The sequence below is a fragment of the Plecotus auritus genome (genome assembly GCF_963455305.1).
Source record: "Plecotus auritus genome assembly, chromosome: 6".
NCBI lineage: Eukaryota > Metazoa > Chordata > Mammalia > Chiroptera > Vespertilionidae > Plecotus > Plecotus auritus.
Window position 1 is genome coordinate 114,349,406 of NC_137773.1, and position 22,598 is coordinate 114,372,003.

The 22,598-nt window shown below is 53.3% G+C and overlaps 1 protein-coding gene across 10 annotated transcripts in view; it reads left to right on the top strand.

Moving 5' to 3' along the window:
• CAMK2D (calcium/calmodulin dependent protein kinase II delta) overlaps positions 1–22,598 on the top strand; it is a 159,637-nt gene that overhangs the window by 91,957 nt on the left and 45,082 nt on the right. For all 10 annotated transcript variants that reach the window (XM_080674065.1, XM_080674068.1, XM_080674067.1 and 7 more), the window contains one exon: positions 8,797–8,851. In XM_080674065.1, the coding sequence (XP_080530191.1) occupies positions 8,797–8,851 (55 nt within the window). The remainder of the gene's footprint in view (positions 1–8,796; positions 8,852–22,598) is intronic.

Here is a 22,598-nt window from a genome sequence, read left to right on the forward strand (position 1 = left end):
GGGGGCCGTGTCTGCGGTGGAAGGGCCGTGTCTGCGGTGGAAGGCCGTGTCCAGGATGGGATGCCATGTCCGCTGCAGGGGGCCGTGTCCAGGGTGGGAGGCTGTGTCCACAGTGGGAGGCCCGATCCACAGTGGGAAGCCATGTCTGCTGCAAGAGGCTGTGTCCGCAGTGGGAAGCCATGTCCTCTGTGGGAGGCAGGGTCCTGGGCGGGATGCTGGGTCTGCAGGACTCCGCCCACATCGCTCTCTGCTTTCTGCTTGTGCTCTCTGTCTTTAAAAAGCAAAGACTTTCTCCAGTGTGGGGAAGCATGGGACTTGGTTGGAAAGTCTGTAAGGAGGATTCTCCGAAAGGTCGAGGACCTCTGGGGGGACCTCTGTGTGTGTGTGTGGGGGGGGGAGCTTGCTGAAGGCGGCAGCCCCTACCTTGACTTTTCCAAACAAGTCCGATCCCCTGGGGTGTTTTGCTGGAATCTCTATGTTTAGTCTTTTAGATCCGACTTTGTAGAAGCATGTGCTTTCTCAAGGATGCTTACCTGCTGATTGTATCTAGAGGTTAATTTTAGTTCAAGCTGTTGTTACAATAAAAGCCTAAGGAGGCAGGTGAACGGGGCTCCTTGGCGGTGATAGCCAAATAGTCCCTTAGCCTCTCTTTCACAGAAACGTGTGTCAAAGTCATCCATTCACCTTTCGCTCAGGGTCTGCCAGTCAGCCCCGGCAAAGTGGTACCCTGTGTGAGGAGCCAGGAATGCAACGAAACGCGACGGAACCCTCGAAAACTAAGAGTAAGAAAATCAAAGTGCGCAGGAAGTCATTGGAGCCCACTTGGGAATGTTTTTTCTTGTGTTTGCCTAGGAAGCAAATATATAATAACACAATTATATAAAATGATTGTGTTATGTTAGTCAGGAATTTGATTACTTTAAATGTATAGATTATTTAATACTGTTTAATAATAATAATAAGTAATAACATATTTGTCTACCTTCCCAGGGTTTGGATTTTAAGATTTGTTTTCTCTTCTGATGAAGGCAAAATTTATACTTAAGGTATATGGGAAGCTCTATCAAATAAAGGAATAATAATTCTATTTACATATGCATATTAAATAAATTCTAATATGCTTTCATTTATAACTAACTAGAGGCCCAGTGCACGAAATTGGTGCATAGGTAGGGTCCCTAGACCTGGCCAGCAATCAGGGCTGATTTATAGGGCGACCGGCGGGGTGATCAGGGCCCCTGCTCACACGCACCTTGGCTGGCCTGGCGCCTCCCGCTCACCAGCCCCGTCCCCTGCCACCACCACTGGTCGGGGCCTGCGGGCTGGGGGCAGTTCCTGCGTTGAGCATCTGCTCCCTGGTGGTCAATGTGCGTCATAGTGGCCGGTCATTCCGCTGTTGGGTTGATTTGCATATTAGGGTTTTATATAGATAGGTTGTCTATCTATATAAAACCCTAGTATGCAAATTGTCCCCTCGGGAGTTCGATCACTCGCTATGACGTGTGCTGACCACCAAGGGGTGGTGCAGAACAAAGGAAGGCTGCAGCCAGGGAAGGAAGGCCCTAGTTGGCAGCTGGCAGCTAGGGAAGGAAGGCTCTGGCTGGCAGCCAGAAGGCCCTGATCAGCCCTGATCGCTGGCCAGGCCTAGGGACCCTATCCATGCATGAATTTTGTGCACTGGGCCTCTAGTGTTATAATATTGTGGAATATTGTGTTTTGCAAAAAGGACAAGATTCCATGTCATTTATAGAACTCTATAGAATATCTAGATTTATAGAAATACTAGAGGCCCGATGCACGAAATTTATGCAAGAGTAGGCCTTCCTTCCCCCGACTGCCGGCACCTGCTTCCCTCTAACACCTGGGACCCGGGCTTCCCTCTCAGCCCTGGCTTCATCTGGAAAGTTGTCCAGAAGGACCTCCGGTCTAATTAGCATATTACACCTTTACTAGTATTATTATAGATTAGCAAGGTAAGCATCCTTGAGAAAGCACATGCTTCTACAAGGTCGGGTCTAAAAGACTAAACATAGAGATCCTAGCAGAACACACTGGGGCTCGGAATAGTTTGGAAAAGTCAAGGAAGGGGCTGCCGCCTTCAGCAAGGGCCCCCCAGAGGCCCCCGACCTTTCAGAGAATCCTCCTTACAGACATTCCAACCAAGTCCCGTGCTTCCCCACACTCCAGAAATAGTTCTGACACAAGTGTGGTCCCCTGCTCTTCCCAGCTGTTCCGTGACTGCCCCTTTAACCTGGTTCTTAACATGACAACAACTGCTCAAGGTTGGGAGGGTGTCCTCTGTGCAGGCGTGATGCCGTAGGCTCGGTGCGCGGCGTCCTGTTGGCAGTCCCGTGCCCACAGCCGGGAACTCACTGCACAGACGCAGTGAGGGGGCCGCACCGCTCCTGCCTGTGCTGACTCGCATGGCTCCTCTCTCAGGGACAGCTTACAGCTTGATGGCTGCCATGTTGGAGACGCCACCACAGTAATGACAGGAAGTGCGACTTGTTGTGTCTGGTAAATTGAATGCATATCCGATTCCCACAAATGCAGCTTCAGGTGACACCCAGGGCACTGGGCCTGTCATCCACGCTTCTGTTCTCTCCCACTTGTGTCCGTGTCAGGCTGTTTCAGTCATGTCCTTTGAAAGGCCATGTCCTAAGAGCTACGTGATTGTGGCCACTCTGGTGACAGCCTTGGTGTGGAGACACCCCACCTGTGTGGGGGGATGTCCTCGGCTGGTGCCCAGGAAACTGGCAGACAGACAAACAGGAAGCAGGTCACTTTCTAAATGTATTTTCTACAAACAGAGCTTTGCAGCCTCTGAACACTCTCTTAATGGAACCTTTAATGCCCATGTTGAACATCTTCATACTGACTTGCTGGCACACTCCCTCGTGTGTTCTTCAGTGGCACCCACTCTGTAGCTGTATGGCTGGGTTTCCTGACCGGTCTCTGCAGGGAGAGCAGCTGTTCTTCCTCTAGCGCAGAAGGCTGCAGGAGCCGCGACCGGCCCGCGCCTGGGGATGGATCCCTCCTGAACCCAGGACAGGCGCAGCCTGGACTTGGCCGGCTCTGCGGAACCTTGGCTCTGCCACGCCTGTCGCCTTCCAGATCAAGCTGGGAAGGACCCAGGACTTTGGATCTGGCGTTGCTCAACTGCTTTTCTGTATTTTCCTAAATGTGTTGCTCAGTGTCCAGGCTTTGATCTACCGAGGGTCCAGCTGGTGGATGGCACCCAGACCCACGTCCTCTCTCACAGGGCAGGGCCCCTCGTCCAGGCTCTCCAGTTGGTGTGACAGTGTGGGCACAGGGCAGTTCTCTCCTCAGGCTGGTTCTGGACCCTGGTATGGGGATTTTTCCCTGGAAGCTTCACCATGAGCCTTCCCAGCCAATCCCAGAGCTGCCTCATGCCAGTTTGATGAAGGCCTTAGCACAGGTGGCGTGGACTCGGCGCTTCCAGTTCTAACCCTGAGAGCCTGACTGAGCAAATGTCTAATGATGCCCTGCATGATGTCGTAGGCTCGGTGCCCGGCGTCCTGTTGGCAGTCCCGTGCCCACAGCCGGGAACTCACTGCACAGACGCAGTGAGGGGGAACGGACCCCAGGAGACCAGGACAGGAGACAGCTATGTATTGGTGAGGCTCTGGACAGCAGCCTTGCAGACACACACTGATGAGCAAGACGCTGGTCTGTCTGCACTCCCTTCTCTCCCCTCCGTCCCCTCCATGGGAGCATTGGTCCCTGGAAAGAAGCGTCATTTTTGTTACCAGCAAGCGATGCTCTGGGCAGTGATTTGAGTGGGATGGATGGGCGGGGAGATGAGGGAGGGATGGTCACGTGCTGCATGTGCACCCTGGCGGCCAGGCTCCCACGCGCTCCTGTCACGTGCTCTCCTGTCCAGGCCTCGAAGCCGTGCAGCCTCCCATGAGGGGCAAGGAGGCTGGCTTAAAAGGGCGGGGACAGTGGCAGGCAGAGAGTTTGCTTTTCAGTCCTTTGTTTTCATTACAAATGTGATGTTGACAAGAGGGAACCTATAGGACATGTATTACCAGTGAAGGAGCATGGGGGAGGGAAGCTCTTGCTCACTAAGTGCCCCAGCGCTGCAGCCCTGTGGGTGAGAACAGGCTGGTGCTGTGTGTGTGGACAGGACTCCGTGGCCAGTCGCAGGCACTGTACAGAGAACTGGACACATGGCGGGTGATGGGAGAGGAGTGCATGGCGGTTACGTGTGGGCCTGGGTGATTGTCCGCTGCATGTGTGGACGTTGCTCAGGTGTGTGCTACACAGAATGTGCTTTCACTGAGTCGTTTCTTACTAAAAAGTTTAAAAGGCTAAAAACTACCTTTTAGTCAGTTAATGCCATCTGTCTTTCCCTGTAAAACTAAATTCTTACAGTTGCTTTGAGTCGTGTTTGGTTTTTACAGTTGACGATGGTGCAGATGGTCCCACCAAGGTTGCCGGCCCTTTGTGTGCTGGTGTGGGCTCCAACATGAGTCCTGCCGTGTGTGCTGGTGTGGGCTCCAGAAAACGTAGCCTCAGGTGGACTGACCTGATGAAACTTGCGTATCAGAAAGCTTCATGTCCTAGATGGCCCCCACAAGGCCCGCCTCCTCACCCTGCAGCACTGTGTGTGTTAATAACGTCGCGATGGTACTGAGTCCAGATGACAGAGAGCTGGAGCCAGGACCCGTGAAGCGGAAAGGGATGCACACAGTCCTCAGGATTTGCAGACACATGTCCAGGCGTTTGCTGTTCTCTCACGTTTGTCTGTGAGCCCATCAGCCCTCGGGCCACTTCCAAGTGGGGTCCGGGATCAGACTCGGGGCAGCCCTGGCGGCCTGGGCGGCCAGCTGAGCTCTATGGCCGTGACACTTGCGTGCCAGCTCTCAGACCCACCATCTGTTTAGCCCACGTTTCTGCCTTTGTGGTGAGCGGCTGGCTAACGTGACCCCACAGCACAATGTGGACATGCTGTCTCTAAACACACAGAGGCTGCGGGGGCCTGTGAGACAGCAGGGACAGGCATGTGAGCTGAGCTGGTGGAGACATCCTGCGGGTGAGTCCTGGCGCTGCGCTGTGCTTCAGCGCAGGGCTGTGAGTCAGCGTCACGCAGTGACCAGGGATCCAGAACAGGGCACTAGAGTGGGACAGGGACTGTAGCCGGCGGACGAGTGGAGGCCACAGGGGCTGGCCTGTCCCCGAGCACTGGCTGTGTCCATGGCCCAGTGCCCTGCAACTCCATGGACAGAGCTGCTGCTGACAGGGAGGTCTGACGGGGAGGCCACCAAAAGTTGTTATAGCGACAGAAAACACGTTTCTACTTGGAATTACTGGCATGATTACCTGGGGGGCTTGTTCTCCACTGTCTTAGCCTGGGCGAGAGCAGCCGTGCAGTGATTGAAGAGAAATGGGGATGTCTCCAGTGACGATTTGCTGTCCATTCATGGGTAGAACTGAAGCCCAGTCTTTAAAACGTGCTTACAAATTCCCATGAAAGAGCTTAACGCTTCCTCTGCAAGCTCACTGTGAGGAGTGCTGCTGGTGCTCTGTCCAGCCCAGACCCCGCCCCCAGCCCTGGTCTCAGGAGGGGCGGGGCCACGCCTGTCCAGTAGAGACCCCGCCCCCAGCCCTGGTCTCAGGATGGGCAGGGCCACGCCCGTCCAGTGGAAGGCTATTGAGGGGGTCAGGGCCTGGCTGGAGTTTCAGCTGGATGGTGGAGCCCCTGTGTGGAGACTGGGTTTCCTTGTTGGATTAACACATGAAACACTTCACAGTTTCTGGAAGGAGGCGCAGGGAGAAATGTGCACATATTTTCCCGTAAAGATGCTGCTGGGTTTCTGCTGCCCTGACATTTTCTCGTATTGGCCTCGCCTGCCCAGCAGGCATATGGGGACGATCTGGAATTGTATGATGCAGGAGCAGTGGACCCGGCCAAATGGTTTGTCTCTACTGTCCTGCGCTGCCTGGTGGGATGCCTTCCTGAGACTGGTTTTAACTGGAAACAGAGGGTCTGATCATCAGGATGCATTGCACCTGAGCAACTTGACTTGTTCAGAATCATTCACCCCCAAAGGACGACTGTTCCAAGTGTTAGGGCGGCAGTGGTTGTTGGACTAAGGAACGTGTGTCCCCAACACAAGCAGATGTGAGTCCCAGTCCCCAGCGGTGCTGGCTGCCCCTGCTCGCTCTGCACCTTGGGCCTGGCAGCTGGGAGCCACCCACTGGCAGCTCCTACCCCAGGCGCATAGTAAGACTTTTACTCCTCGTGGTTTTATAGCCTAGAACAGTGGTCGGGAAACTGCAGCTCGCGAACCACATGTGGCTCGCGAGCCGCGGTTTGCCGCTCTGTTGACTAAGGAGTTTGCCGACCACTGGCCTAGATGTCCACCTCACTCTCACACAACAACTGCGGGCTCTAAGTAGCCGCACCACTGAGCTCACTGAAACACAGACACTGCTCCAGCCACTCGTCCGCCCTTGAGGACTGAGAGGCTCTCAGGAAAGGCAGTGCCCGGCTCACCTGGTTCACCCCGTGGCTGAGCCTGGGAGCAGGCAGACCAGACCGGGGTGGGAACGTCGGCCCACAGGCTGTGGGAGGTTACCAAAATCATTCGGTCTGGCCCTGCTGAGGCATTAGGGGCGAGTTAATTAAATGTTTGACCACGTGTAGCAGGCTAATGTTTAAATTTATAAGTGTATGGCCCGCAAATGATGTTATAAATATCCAGATGGCCCTAGGCAGAAACCAGGTTCCCCACCCCCGGTGTAGATGACGGCAGCAGACGTCTCACATGCAGATGAGAGAGAGGGTCCCCACCATCCAGCTCCAGGAGGCTGTACCTGCCATGTGGGTAGTAGGTGCGCAGAGATGTGGGGGACGTCCCTGGACCTGGAAGAGCGCTGAGCATCCCGGGTGGGAAATGCATGAAAACGGGTTTTTGAAACATGGTTCCCGTTTGGTCTGTTGGTGAGAAGAAATTCCAGGAACTGAAGAAAGCTCAGCCGTTAGTTAGTGCAAGTAAGCGATGCTGCCTAGATGTCCAGGTGGCGCTGAGGCGGGAAGGAGGGTACAGCGTAGCTACCCCATCCCCTACGTTCTGAGCCATCCCCCAGCTAGGACAGAACGCCCACTTGCCAAGTGATCATCTGGCCACGGCGGGGGGTGGGGGGAAGCGGGGGGGGGGGGGGGGGTCTCTGCCTTGGAAATTCCTGGGGAGGGAGTCGGAAAGGTTTCAGTAGCTGGCCAGGATGACGTCCGAAGGGCTTGGCATTGGATTTCAGGAATGGACTTAGGCCCTGGCCAGTGTGAGCAAGTGGTTAGTGTCAGCCACACACCGAAGGGTCGCAGGTTTGATTCCCAGTCAAGGGCACCTTCCTGGGTTGCAGGTTCACTCGCGCCCCTGGTCGGAGCACGTGCAGGAGGCAACCAGTCAATGTGTTTCCCTCACATAAATGTTTCTTTTTCTCTATCTCTACACCCCAACCCTCTTCCTTCTGTCCCACTCTCTGAAAAGCAATGGGGAAAAATTCTCTTTGAGGATTAACAAAACAAACCAACAAAAAGAATTAAAGAATGGACTTGCATTGGGTCTGAGCCTGGGAGGGGCATGGTGCTGCAAAGTCCCTCACGGTGGTTGTAGTTGGTGTGACAGTTCACGGTTCTCTTGAGTCCACCTTTCCACGTGGCAGTCATCACCGCATGGAGAACACGCTAGGACAGGCCGTGGTGCATCGTGTCTGGTCCTGACTGCTCAGAAGCAGGTCCCACAAGGTGGCCGCTTCTCCTGCCCCCTGCAGCCTCCAGCGACGGCCTCACCACACAGGCAGTTGTATAATCAGGGGGTTGATCATCTGTGTGGCGAGTTGGGGGAGGCTTATGTGAAATAAACAGAACAAGCAGTGTATGAGTTCTGCACGTGTGTTAACTTCAGAGGCTAGGGTAGATGCCGAGAGTTTTAGTTCAGAAGAGAAATGTTTGCTTCGGCTAGTTATCAGTAAAAGCCTAGCCCCCTGGAAACTTTTAAGCAGTGTTAGTGTGAGGAACTAGTCGATGATTTTATGAGAAGTTCTAGCTGCACAGTTTTGGCTTCTAACTTGGTAAGTGACGTGAGTTTAGAAGCAACGTCATAATGAAAACTGTTGACAGGTCGGCCAGGGAGTGCTATGTAGGAATTTCCCAGGAAAAGGGGCCAGCAGAGGCAGAGACCCCGACCAGACTCTCACAGCCCTGGCTGGCACTCAGTGGTCAGAGCATCATCCTGCGCACAAGGGGCTCGGGCCCGTTCCCGGGCGAGGCCCCTACCCAGGTTGTGGGTGTGACCCTGGTCGGGGTGCACATGGGAGGCAGCCGATGGATGTTTCTCTCTCTCCCCCTCCTTTCCTCTATAGAATCAATGAAAAAGAAACATATTTTCGGGGGAGAATTAAAAACAGAGAGCTCTCACAGGGGTCCTGTTGGCCTGAAGGGGATGCAGGTGAAGGGGGAGGCCCTGGCTGGTGAGGACAGCGTGGCTTGGGGTGGGCACTCTGCATCCATAGGCAGACATAACTCCTTCACACTAGTTGGTCCTCACCAGCAACCTGGGATCACTCCACTCCTTAATCTTCACAGCCGTTCCGTCAGGGCAGGTACCATGTCATTACAAGTTAGTTCGTTTGACTGTGACCACACAGCACCTAAAGAACCAGAGCCTCCCGCCTGGTGTGTGTGAGCCCCGCGGCTGCGCAGGGTGCTGGTCAGTGAGGAGCTGGAGGCTGCCCACACCTGTAACACTGCCTTCTTTCTCTCCCCAGTGCGGCTGCACGACAGCATCTCGGAGGAGGGCTTCCACTACCTGGTGTTCGACCTGTGAGTACCCTCCCCGCGCCGGTCTGACGGCCACTGTTCCAGGTTACCCTCCCCATCAGTGACCCCTCAGGTTTTCAAATGTCCTTCAGTAGCAGTCAGCCCAGCTCCCCTGGGAAGGAGGGGGGGGCGCTCCGCAGGGCGTATTTACAGCAGAGTGGCCCTCAGTGACAAGCTGTTTGCTGGGTTTGTGCACTGTGACACCATCCCCAGTCAGCTTCCCGGGGTTCGAAGTGGCCACCAGCGCCAGTTGCCATCGAAGGCTCTGAGTGCCCACACTTGTCATTTTGTCTAAAAAGGAGCGTCAGGGAAGGGCCCTGGGGCTGGTTCAGTGGGGGTTTCACAGCACCTCAGACTCAGCTGCTAGCTCTGCTCCTGGCTGTGCTCACAGACACACAGGTCCCGTCCCCACACGCGGGGCTGCCCTCCCCTGTCACCCACACGCGGGGCTGCCCTCCCCTGTCACCCACACGCGGGGCTGCCCTCCCCTGTCACCCACACGCGGGGCTGCCCTCCCCTTCCCCACATGCGGGGCTGCCCTCCCTGTCCCCACACGCGGGGCTGCCCAGTGCAGGACACTGCCTTGCGTTCTTCTATGGAATCAAAGCTGAAAACCCCCACTTCTACCGAGAAAACCCCCAGTTGTCATTGGCCAGGATTGGTCACTGCAAGAGGAAGGGGTTTGCCAACGTTGACAGACGACCAGGGTTTGTAGGCCGAGGCTCTGTGGCCATAACTGAGGGAAGTAGTGGCCTGGGAGCAGTCAGCTCTGGCTGGGTGGGATGTGTTGAGACAGACCGTCACATGGTGGGGAGGGGCTTCACAAGAATAGAAGTCAGTTTGACACTTCACATCAGACATGCTCCTGTCACTTGACATCACAATTTCACTCCTTGGAAAATATGTCCTAAGTTCAGACAAAGCTTCATGCTGAGAGATGTCCATTGCATCCTCTTTTATAATGAGACACAGAGAAAAGAAAGCAAACCAACCTGAGAATCTAACAACAGAGGAACAGCTGTGCAGTTACAGTAAATTCACAGCATGGGTAGTCTCCAGCATGTTAACGTGACGTTTGGGGAACAGAAAAGAAAAAACTTTCATGTAATGAGTCTAAAGGTCAGTTGGTGTAGATTTGGTTCATGCAGCCCTTCAGTGCTGTCACTGAGGAATCCAGGTCTGTCTGTCTGTCTGTCCTCTATCGCAGGTGGGCATGTCCTCTGGCTCAGGCGCCCCTTATGGAGAAATGGGAGTGTTAGCTCATGGCATGTGTTTACCCGCGCTCCTCCCCAGTCCTGAGAAGCTGTGTTAGTCCTTGGCTAGCCCTTCTTGCCATGCCCATGTCTGAGCCGAGACTGGCAAAGGGATACCTACCCCAGGACTCTGACCGAATGTGAGGCTGGTCTGTAGGCCTGGGAGCTGGCCCCTGATCATCACACGATGCTCAGTTCAGAGCGACAGCATGGCCTGTCACCGGGAAGGAAGGGGAGTCTTGCCTGTTGGGTGGGCGGCCGGCATGTGGGTGACACGTGTGTGTGAAGGAGACAGAGGCCGAAACCCCAGTGTGTGCAGGCACCGGCGCCATGTCACTCCATTGCACCAATCCCACCTGCACGGTCCTTTCTCAGAGCTCCTGTTTGCTTTTCCCATGATCCTTCCTCCCTTCCTGCTGCTCCAGGGTCCCTTCTCTTACGATGTCCTTTCTCTTTTAAGAACTTGCTTCAGCCCGGCCAGCATGGCTCAATGGTTGAGCGTCAACCTATGAACCAGGAGGTCACAGTTCGATTCCTGGTCAGGGCCCATGCCCAGGTTGCGGGCATGCAAGAGGCAGCCATTCAATGATTCTCTCTGATCATTGATGTTTTTCTCTCTCTCTCTCTCTCCCTCTCCCTTCCTCCCTGAAATCAGTTTTTAAAAAAACATATAAAAAACAAATGTGTAATTCCTCTAAATCATCTAAGGATGGCAGTGGCGTCCTGTGAAGAGGGGAGTAAGTACTTCATGAGAACATGTTTTAAACGTCAGTAAGAAAAATATGGTCTTCAGCATATCTGTGAAATGCTCTTCTGGGAAAGCTGGAGCTACCTCGCAGGTCAGTTTCAAGGTGAGGTAGCGGCTCGCCTCCCTCCAGGAGGGCCCTGTGGCCTCCTCTCGGGGGGCTGGCCGGGGCTCCCACACTCCCGGGCCCAGCAGCCATTCCGGACCGAGTGGGAGGTCTGGTTTGTAGGTGCGCTGAGTCTTCCTGGTGGACACCTTTCCCTTTCTGAAAAGCAGCCCGAGAGGTGGTGGGCTCTATGGGAAATAACAGCGTCTTGCCTGTTTAATTGGCAGGTGTGATTGGGTGTCTCTCGACCATTTCCAGCTACGCAGCACTAGTAGCCGCTCTGCAGGTGGACCTGGGGACAGGGGAAAGGCCTGCAGCAGAGCGGAGGTGTCCTCGCCACCAGCAAGGAGGGGGATTCGCGCAGAGCAGCCTCCAGGGGCTGGCGGGGTTCCACCACAGCCTGTGAGGGCCAGCGCCTGGGCTCTCTGAGCTCCATGGAGCGAGGCCTGAAGTCCCAGGGGCAGGGCCTCGCCAGGAGTCCTCTGACTGATGTGTCAGAGAAGGTGTGGCCCCTGCAAGGGAGGGACCACCCACGTGGAGCTCTCACACTGGTGAGACAGCACTGGACAACGGGCGACGTTGACCATCTCCACGGGAATGGAGGGGGCGATTAGGGTCGGTTCATTGGAGAGGAGGCTGACCCAGAGCGAGGCTTGCGTCTCCGGCACACGCACCCCAGGGCCAACCATTGAACTCGCTCTTGTCTCTGAGCCTGATCTTTCTCTGCACAGCGCACGGTGGTGCAGGTGGAAGCTGTAGCTGTCTCGCGCATCCTGTCCTGTCCTGTCCCAGGGGCCACGGGACCACTCTCGTCAATTGGAGATTTCCGGTAGAATTAGTGGGGCTCCTGGTGTCATGTTTAAATATTAGAAACTGTCAGGATTTTAAACTGTTAGAGAAAAATGCTGTTATTACATCTTCAAAAGAACTTCCCTCTCCCCCTTACCCCCTAGCAAAAGCACATCCGGGTACATGAAGTGCTTCTCTCTCCCTCTGTTCTGAATGTTCGTGTTTTCCAGGTAAGAAATCCTGTTCATAGTGCACAGTGGTGCCTACATGCGGACGGCACTGTGCCTGACGCTCGGGACACCGTGGTTCTGAACGTGTCTCAGTGCCACGGGTCCAGGAGAGAGCACGCGGCCGTGCTGCCCGCCCCTCTGAGCGCAGTTGTGCCGCTGGAAGGCTGGGCATGCTTTGTACTTACCATGTATATTTTTCATTTCCACAAATTTTGAAATTATGTCATAATACTAAAAATGCTTTTTCAAACCACACCCTTTGGCCGGGAGCTGATAGTTGCATTGGTGATGTCAGGACTGAAGGGAAGTCAGACACCTTCCCTTTTTCAAAGATCTCACATTCAGAAAGGTACAGGGCAGCTTGGAAAACATCAAGGTGCAGACCTGCGCGGAAAAGCGTGACCACAGTTACCAGGGTGTCAGGGCCCGTGGTTGCGGCAGACAGAGTGACATCTTGGGGCTGTCCCTTCATCCCGAGAGCACACACTCTGTGTCCAGCCTGCAGGCAAGCTCTCTGGAGGACAGCAAGGGAGCCCACCTGTGCCAAGTGCCTGCTTCCTTCCACCTGCTGGAGCACTGGGTGCACAGCCACAGTCAGCAAGCTCACCACACACAGACACGGCGGAACAGGCCTCATGTGTCTGCGAGCACCTCGAGGCGTGCCCAGGCGCTGGTCACCCCATGCTGGTTAATACAGCTCTTCTCTTGTGCTGGTGATGCCTCCTGGGCCTCATGGTGCACATACTCCACCACACTCCCCGGTTGTAACAAGTCAAGGGCTAGTGTGGTCTTCTCAGTATCCTTTGCCTACTATTCATAGCAAATTTCATTCCTCTTAAAACTGCCTAGTGAATCTTAGTTGCTTTCAAATTTGGCAGTTATGAATAAAGCTGCATATAAATATCTGTGTGCAGTTTTTTGTGTCGACATAAGTTTTCAACTCCTTTGGGTAAATACTAAGGAGCATGGTTGCTGGATCTTATGAGTATGTTTAGTTTTGTAAGAAGGCACCGCACCATCTTCCCAGGGGCTGCGCCGTGTGTATGTCCTGCTACTCTGCCCCCCACCCCCTGCACTGGGGGCTGGTTCCAGCCTGTGCGTCTGACAGGCATGGTGCCGCTCATTGCCTCCATTTGCCAGCATGGGCAGCTCACTTGCCTCCGGTGTATCTCCTTTGGTGAGGCATCTCTTCAGGTCTGTTGCCCATTTTTTAATCAGACTGTTTATTTTTTTGTGTGGAGCTTTAAACATTCTTTGTACTCTGCGGATCACACTTCATGAGATCTCTGCAAATCCTTTCTCCCAGTCCATGACTTCCCTTTTCGTTCTCTTGACATTGTCTTTGGTAGAGCGAAAGTTTTTACTTTTAACCAAGTCCAGCTTTTCAGTGATTTCTTTCATGGATTGTGCCTTTGATGTTGTATCTAAAAAGTCATTGCCGCCAAAACCGGTTTGGCTCAGTGGATAGAGCGTCAGCCTGCGGACTGAAAGGTCCCAGGTTCGATTCTGGTCAAGGGCATGTAACTTGGTTGCGGGCACATTCCCAGTAGGAGGTGTGCAAGAGGCAGCTGATCGATGTTTCTCTCTCATCGATGTTTCTGACTATCTATCCCTCTTCCTTCCTCTCTGTAAAAAAAATCAATAAAATATATTTTTAAAAAAAAATAAAATAAAATAAAATAAAATAAAAAGTCATTGCCAAACCCCAGGGTCTTCTCTCTATTCTCTTACGCTGTCTTCTAGCAGTTTTATAGTTTTGCATTTCGGGCTCTGATCCACTTTGAGTTCATTGTTGTGACAGGTGTGAGGTCTGTGTCTAGCAGTTTTATGGTTTTGCATTGGCTCTGATCCACTTTGAGTTCATTGTTGTGACAGGTGTGAGGTCTGTGTCTAGCTTCATGTTTTGCACGTGGATGGCCAGTGGCTCCAGCACCGTTGGTTGAGCACATGGTCTTCGCTCCTGTGTCAGAGGTCGGTTGGCTGTGTTCCTGGGCTCTGTTCTGTCCCATGGTCTCTGTGTCCGTTCTCTCACCAACACCACACTCCATTACTGTAGCTTTGCAGTCAGTCCTCCACTCTGTTCTCCTTCTGGTCTGTGCTGGCTCTTCTGGGTCTTTGCCCCTTACATATAAACTTTAGGGTGAGTTTGTCAGTCTCCACAGGTGACTTGCTGAGATCTTGATTGGAATTGCATTGAATTTATAGATTGAGTTGTTAAGAACTGGCATCTGGACAATAACAAGTCTTCCTAATGATTGACATGGAAATCTCTCCATTTATGTAGTTCTTCTTCGAGATCTTTCATCAGCGCTGTGTAGTTTTTTCATGTGGCTCTTCTATGAAAGACATACCTAAGTATCTCATTTCTGGGAAGTGGGATGTTAATGGGCAAAGTGTTTTTAATTTCATTTGGTTATTTGTAGTATATAAGAAATCAATAGACTTTTAGATATTAACCTGGTATCCTGTAACTTATGATTGCTTAGCTCCGGAAGTTTTATTGTCGATATTTTAGGATTTCCTGCACAGAGAATCATGTCATCTATGCACAAAGACCACTTTATTCTTTCCTGCCAGTGTGTATACTTTATTTCATTTATTGTCTAGGACTCCCAGGGGTGCGAGAGGACACCCCACCCTTGCCTTTTCTGATCTTGGTGGGGCAGCATCCACTTTCTCACTATGACATGTAATATTAGCGTATTTCATAGATTTTTTAAATCGAGTTGAGGAGGGTCACTTCTGTTTCTAGTTTGCTGAGCGTTATTATCATGAATGTGTATTGAATTTTGTCAGATGTTTTTTCTACATCAGTTGATATGACCTTGTGGTTTTCCTATTGTTGCCTGTTGGTAATGAGGGGTAACATTTATTGATACTCAAATGTTGAACCGGCCTTGCCCACCTACAATAAACCCCTCCTGTTCATAGTGCATATCGGTTGTGTACATTGTTTACTTCGATTTGCTGGTATCTTGTTGAGGATTTTTGTGTGTGTATTCATGAAGGATGTTGGTCTATAATTTTCCTTTCTTGTAGTGTTTTATCTGGTTTTAGTATTAGAGTGTTGCTGCCTCGTGGAGTGTTTTGGGGTGTATTCACTCTGCTTCTACTTCTGGAAGAAATTGTGAACAATAAGTAAATTCTTCCTCAAGTGTTTGGTGTAACTCATCAGTGAATTCATCCGGGTGTGGTGCTTTCTGATTGGAAGGTTATTAATTATGGATTCAGGTTCTTTAATAGGTAGGCCTACTTATTGTCTATTCCCTCTTGAGTGAGTTTTGTCAGATTGTGCCTTTCAAGGAATTGGCCCATTTCATTTAGGTCATCAAACGTGAGCATTGATTATTCATAATATCTCTTTCTTATCCTTTTAATGTCCATGGTATCTGTAGTGATGTCTCCTTTTCAATTTCTGATATTAGTAACTTGTGTCTTCTTTTTTTAAAAAAGTTACTTTGTATTGATTTCTGAGAGGAAGGGAGAGGAAGAAAGAAATAGAAACATCAGTGATGAGAGAGTCATTGATCAGCTGCCTCCTGCCTGGGGATCGAGCCCACAACCCAGGCGTGTGCCCTGACCAAGAATGGAACTGGGACCTCCTGGTTCATAGGTCGACCCTCAACCACGGAGCCAGGCCTATCGGGCTGTGTCTTCTTTTTTCTTTAGCCTGTCTATAAGCATATCCATTTTATTGATCTACTCAAAGAACTGGCTTTTTTTTTTTTTTTTTTTTTTTGCTTTTGTTGATTTTCTCTATTGATTTTCTGTTTTCAATTCTGTTGACCTCTGTTTTAATTTTTATTTCTCCTTCTTGCTTTGTATTGAATTTGCCCCATTTTTTGTTTCCTTGTGGAAACTTAGATTACTGATTTTATATCTTCCATCTTTTCTGATATTAATTCAAAGTATTTTTAGACTTCTGTTGCGATTTCATCTGTAACCCACGTGTGATGTAGAAGCATGTTGTTTAATCTCCAAGTATTTTTGATTTTTTAGCTGTTGTCTTGTTATTGATTCCTAGTTTAATTCCATGTGGTCTGAGAGCAGACGTCATGTAGTTTCTGTTCTGATGAAGGAAGGTGTGTTTTCTGGCCCAGAATGCGTTCTGTCAGGTGCATGTCCAGGTGAGCTGGAGAGGAATGTGCGTCTTGCGTGTGCAGTGACCTGGGCGACAGGAGTCAGTCTCTCCGCTGACTTGTGCTCCTACGTGCCCCTGTGTCCTCACGGTTTCTTGCCTCCTGAACCAGTCCATTTCTGACGGAGGGTGTGATGGTGTCCCATCTGCTGGCGAGCCCTTCGGCGTCACTGCGCATTTGTCACAGTGGGTTCTTTTTTATTCTGGAGTTTCCCCTTTATTCTTCCTTTGAATTTCTGTCTCTGCCCTTACTTTACCCATCTGTTATTGCACATTGTCTACTCTTTCTGTTAATTTCCTTCACATATTAATCATAGTTTTTAAAAAATTTCTGTTCTGATAATTCCAACTTTCCTGCCATATCTGACTCTGGCTCTGATGCTTGTTAAGTTTCTTCAAAGTGGGCTTTTGCCTTTCAGTGTGTCTTGCAATTTTGTTGAGCGTGGACATGACGTGCTGGGTAGAACGTGGTCAGAGGTTGTTAGTCACGTGGGCACGGGGCTGGGCAAGCGCTCTGTGGTCCTGAGTAAGCTTCGGTGGCCCTTGCCTGTGAGCTGTGACCATCCTGGGTCCCCGCCGTGGGCCCGGGTCTGTCTCAGGCCTTGTCCTCGCTGACCCTGCAGTGGGTGATCAGTCACAGCCCCCGGGCTGTGACTGCCTGCCGGCCTCTGGGCTGCAGGGGGCACGGGATTCTCCGCATGGGCCTGTGTGGGGCTTGGGAAGGAGGATGGTCTGCTTGGGACCTGATTGGGCAGATCTGTGAAGAACTGTGGGTTTTTCAGTTCAGCTTTTCCTGTTAGGACAGCGACACTCCTCGCATGCTGACCAGAAGCCAGAGGTCCCACGAGGGGCTTTGTTCTCATCTTGAATTTTATAAACTCGATTGAAAGCTCCTAAATAGTTTAGAATTAAAAAGACAAGCCATAGTCATTTATTAGCCGAAGGCCAGAACTCAAGGCTGGACATGTACATTTTAAGGCCTGTTTTCAGATGAGCATGGTGGGGCCCGTGAGGCCCACTGTGGCCTGAGGACCCGGGTGCCTGTGGCACCTGCTCAGAAAGTGGCTGGGCCTTGGTGACCTTGCTGCCCTGGAGCTGGTGTCCAGAATCATTAGAGAGTTTCCTGCCTGTTTTGCTCAAGGTGACTTCGAAAGCCCAGTTTTCTCAGAAAGTTACCTATGAAATCGCGAAGTTTGGGAAAGCTGCTTCCTAAGCAGGTGCCTGCAGCCCCTGGGTGGGCAGGTCCTGGGAGAAGGCGGAGTGCTGTCCTGGACACCTTGTCACTGGGGCGATGGCAGGGTCTGCCCTTGGTGACACTGCTGTGAAGGAGAAGCTGCAGGCCTCACATGTGAGGATGTGGGGCTAAGTTTAGCAGCAGCTCTTTGGGTGGTGACATCCCGCCGGGCCCTCGGCCATGTCTCCGCCTGGACCAGGCCCCGCTGATGTCCCCTCTGGCTGGAGATGGGCTTGGCAGGCTGCTCACCTGCGTGTCAGTGTCCCAAGCTTTGTGCTTTGGAACTTCTCCGTGAATAGAATCGTTGTTACGAACATTCATCCGATGGCTAGCATATGACTGGGGCTAACTATATGCCACGCCCTTCGCTGAATACTGGAGGTGAGACCCAGAGCAGGCACCCTGCTGCCCACGGGCACTTCCAGCATGTACTGAGGGGCTCTGTGAGCCAGGCGGCAGGGAGGGGAGCGGGCAAGGTGCCAGGGAGGAGTTCCTGCTCCTGCCTGCAGCTCCCTGAGGCGAGGGCAGTGCCAGGCCCAGGACCTCCTGGGGAAGGCCGATGGGTTTGAGGGAGAGGGGAGCATGGGAGGCCATGAGCCTGAGGAGGAGGCAGGGCAGCCTCAGCGCCTCCCTCTGCCCCTTCCTGCCGGAAACCTATCATTGTCCCACTAATAGAGAGATGTGGAAAGGGAATCCAGAAGGCTGGTCAACCTTAAATGCTCTGAACCACGCGGGACGTGAAAGGGGTTCCCACACCTTCCTGTGCTAAACCCCGGCTGCAGGGAGAGGGAATAGGGCATCCTCCACTGCTGTGGGCCCTGCATCCTGGTGGGTAGTGCCGTGTCTGGGACAAGCAGTGCAGTGAGGGGAGACCGCGGCCCAGCTCCAACCACACTGCAGTCCTCGTCGCCTGCCCCTGGCCCTAGGTGTCCTTGTCCTGCCGTCCCTTCTGGCTTGGCTCACAGCTCACCCCTCCAGGCCGCCTGCCCTGTGCACCCGGCCTGGAAGTCCACCTGCTCCCCAGCTCTCCCAGCTTCTCCATGTCTGGTTTCTTTCCTGCTCAACACTCATCACCGCCTGACCGCATGCATGACACTGCATTTATGTGGGTGATTCTGTCGCCCGCTGGATGGAGGCCGTGCCTGGAGCTGCCTCACCTACAGGCTCTCGGCCACCTGCGGAAGACACGTTGCTCTGTGAGGGGTGTGCAGGGACTGGCGCGACCGTTTTAGGTCTTTGGTCTGCTCCTCTGGGTCCCTGCGCTACCACGGTGCTGGCTCTTTGAGGATCCGGCTGTCTACATGCTAGTTAGCTGCTCAGAGCATCGACATGGCTTTGTTAGTTTAGCCCAGTGGTCGGCAAACTCATTAGTCAACAGAGCCAAATATCAACAGTACAACGATTGAAATTCCTTTTGAGAGCCAAATTTTTAAACTTAAACTATATAGGTAGGTACATTGTTATTAACTTAATTAGGGTACTCCTAAGCTGGCCTTTGCTAAAAACTCAAGGGGCCAAAGAGCCGCATGTGGCTCGCGAGCTGCAGTTTGCCGACCACTGGTTTAGCCAGACGTCTGCTGCGGAGCACACTGTGGGGTCAGGCACGCCTTTCACAAAGTGTGAGGTCACGCATGGTCCCTGGCGCGAGAGCCGAGCTCTGACTTCCCTCCACTGTTACATGCACCGCCCACCTGGGCTTCCTCCTGGGACATGGGGTCACTGCTTCTCGGCAGTGAGCTGAGCAGGTCTGCCTCCCCGGAGCCAGGCGCTGAGGACCGGCTCCGTCTCCTCAGACCCTGGGCGTCTGGGCTCCCGCAGTGGGTGCGTGGCCACGTGCTTCGTGGTGTCGAGGGAAGAACGCCTCTGTGTGCTGTTGAATCTCCTGTTTTGGAATGTGAACACGCTTCAGCACTTTCCAGAAATGCTGGCCCAGGGGATGTGTTCGTGGGCAGCAAGAAGGCCTTTCTGCTGCTGCTCCATGGACACGAGAGCCCAATGTGGGTGCCCAGAGTCTGTTAAAGAAAGTCTCCTCGTGAGGAAAGCAGGTTGCCTCTCCTTGCACTCTGAGCGGCTGATAAACGGACACCTTTTCCTAAAGGAAGATGGAAGGCAGCCCTCCTGCAGAGTGGGATACCTTTAAAGTCAGCTGTCGTCAACCTGAGGACGTGCGTGTGTACCCGCGGCCATTCCACCCAGCCCCCCAGCAGAAACAGGCTGGGGCGTCACCTTTCGGATGCTTGCCTCGCACAGCTGTCACCTCAGCGCCAAGTAGTGAGCGTTCGTACCGGAGCGCGAGCCCAGATAGACCTGCTTCTGAGGCTGCACAGCTGTCAGCCTGTGAGGGCTGAGGAAGGTGTCATCACCATTTTTGCACTTGACTTGGGTTTTGACTCTTGTCTAACTAGAGAGACAGTTCTCTCCAGGTTAAGGAAATATGCGTCGTCTTAGGGCAGCCCGACTTGACGGTGTGGGCACCAGGTTGGCGCGTGTTAGTGATGGAATGACACACTGTGAAGACCACTTCTGCTCAGACTCCCTGCTGGGTGGACTGGCCCTCCCAAGAGTTAAAGAACCAAACCCAGGCGCGGGGGTCACCAAGTGTCAGAGTCGCCATTCTCTGCCACTGCTTAAGTGGCGAAATCTGACCAAGAAATAAGAGTGAAAACCTGTTGAATGACTCGGTCGTGGTATCTGGTCTTCAAATAGAACAAATGAAAAGGCAATCACTCCTTGTTTTGGAATATAAGATGGTATCTCTCACCAGGGTCCTGGGTCAGGGAGGAGACGTGCAGGGGTTGAAGCAGCTGCGCCAGCTCCATTTCGCTCCATGAAAAACTACTTCTTTAAAAACATGCAGGTTTCTGGTGTAAGATTTCACACGGAAACTGCACCATAAAGTCCAACTGCCCCTTACCCCTCAGGACCTGTGAACGAGGCAAGGCCAGCCGAGGTTTTAATTTTGTTAAATTAGCATGAACCAAGTAAGGACTGGGCAGAGCATACCACTTACACAGATGGCCCAGAGAGGACTGACACAGACAGACGGCCCAGAGAGGACTGACACAGACAGACGGCCCAGAGAGGACTGACAGACAGACGGCCCAGAGAGGACTGACTGACAGACGGCCCAGAGAGGACTGACACAGACAGACGGCCCAGAGAGGACTGACACAGACAGACGGCCCAGAGAGGACTGACAGACAGACGGCCCAGAGAGGACTGACTGACAGACGGCCCAGAGAGGACTGACAGACAGACGGCCCAGAGAGGACTGACAGACAGACGGCCCAGAGAGGACTGACAGACAGACGGCCCAGAGAGGACTGACACAGACAGACGGCCCAGAGAGGACTGACAGACAGACGGCCCAGAGAGGACTGACACAGACAGACGGCCCAGAGAGGACTGACTGACAGACGGCCCAGAGAGGACTGACACAGACAGACGGCCCAGAGAGGACTGACAGACGGCCCAGAGAGGACTGACAGACAGACGGCCCAGAGAGGACTGACAGACAGACGGCCCAGAGAGGACTGACAGACGGCCCAGAGAGGACTGACAGACGGCCCAGAGAGGACTGACAGACAGACGGCCCAGAGAGGACTGACACAGACAGACGGCCCAGAGAGGACTGACACAGACAGACGGCCCAGAGAGGACTGACAGACAGACGGCCCAGAGAGGACTGACACAGACAGACGGCCCAGAGAGGACTGACACAGACAGACGGCCCAGAGAGGACTGACACAGACAGACGGCCCAGAGAGGACTGACACAGACAGACGGCCCAGAGAGGACTGACACAGACAGACGGTCCAGAGAGGACTGACACAGACAGACGGCCCAGAGAGGACTGACACAGACAGACGGCCCAGAGAGGACTGACACAGACAGACGGCCCAGAGAGGACTGACACAGACAGACGGCCCAGAGAGGACTGACAGACAGACGGCCCAGAGAGGACTGACAGACAGACGGCCCAGAGAGGACTGACACAGACAGACGGCCCAGAGAGGACTGACTGACAGACGGCCCAGAGAGGACTGACACAGACAGACGGCCCAGAGAGGACTGACTGACAGACGGCCCAGAGAGGACTGACAGACAGACGGCCCAGAGAGGACTGACAGACGGCCCAGAGAGGACTGACAGACAGACGGCCCAGAGAGGACTGACACAGACAGACGGCCCAGAGAGGACTGACAGACAGACGGCCCAGAGAGGACTGACACAGACAGACGGCCCAGAGAGGACTGACTGACAGACGGCCCAGAGAGGACTGACAGACAGACGGCCCAGAGAGGACTGACACAGACAGACGGCCCAGAGAGGACTGACTGACAGACGGCCCAGAGAGGACTGACACAGACAGACGGCCCAGAGAGGACTGACAGACAGACGGCCCAGAGAGGACTGACTGACAGACGGCCCAGAGAGGACTGACTGACAGACGGCCAGAGAGGACTGACTGACAGACGGCCCAGAGAGGACTGACAGACAGACGGCCCAGAGAGGACTGACAGACAGACGGCCCAGAGAGGACTGACACAGACAGACGGCCCAGAGAGGACTGACAGACGGCCCAGAGAGGCGCCTGCAGGAGGGAGTGAGGACGTCCCGCAGCTTGCGGAGCTGTTGGTGCTGTTGTACGAAACCTGGTTGTTCTAACCTGGAGTAGTGAGTCTAAGAGGATTGATGGCAGCCTGTCCCACCTGTGGATCACGCCATGTGCTGTTGATGGAGGATTTCCTGGCGGAAGGGGCTAAGAACCTTCTGGAATTCTCACATCCATCTTGGTGAGTGGATGACTGGATTTGTGTTCTCACAGTGCTCTGCATTTGTGAGTGCGTGTTCGACATCAGGTCAGTGGGCGGGCCAATAGTCCTGCGGTTTTCCTCTGACCTCAGCAGAAAGACTCATTCCCGGGAGTCTGCCCCCCACAGCCCAGCAGAACCTCTGGGACTGGGAGCATGCTTTGCTGCACAGTGTCCTTACAGGCAGGCCCATGGGCGGGGGGCGGGAGGCAGGGGACAGGAGGGGCACCTAGTGATTGCTTCATGTGGGCTGTGGGGCAGCGTCTTGGCTGGAAGTCAGCCTGCACACCTGTGCGTGTGGTGAGGAAGCGGAGCCTCCGGCTCCAACGCGGGGTCTGTGAGTGGGGTTTAACTGTGCTGATTGTGACCCTGCTTCCCTCCGTGGTGTCTCTGGCTCAATCAGGCCTTTAGAATGAATTACATTTTGGATGAAAGCTCTAA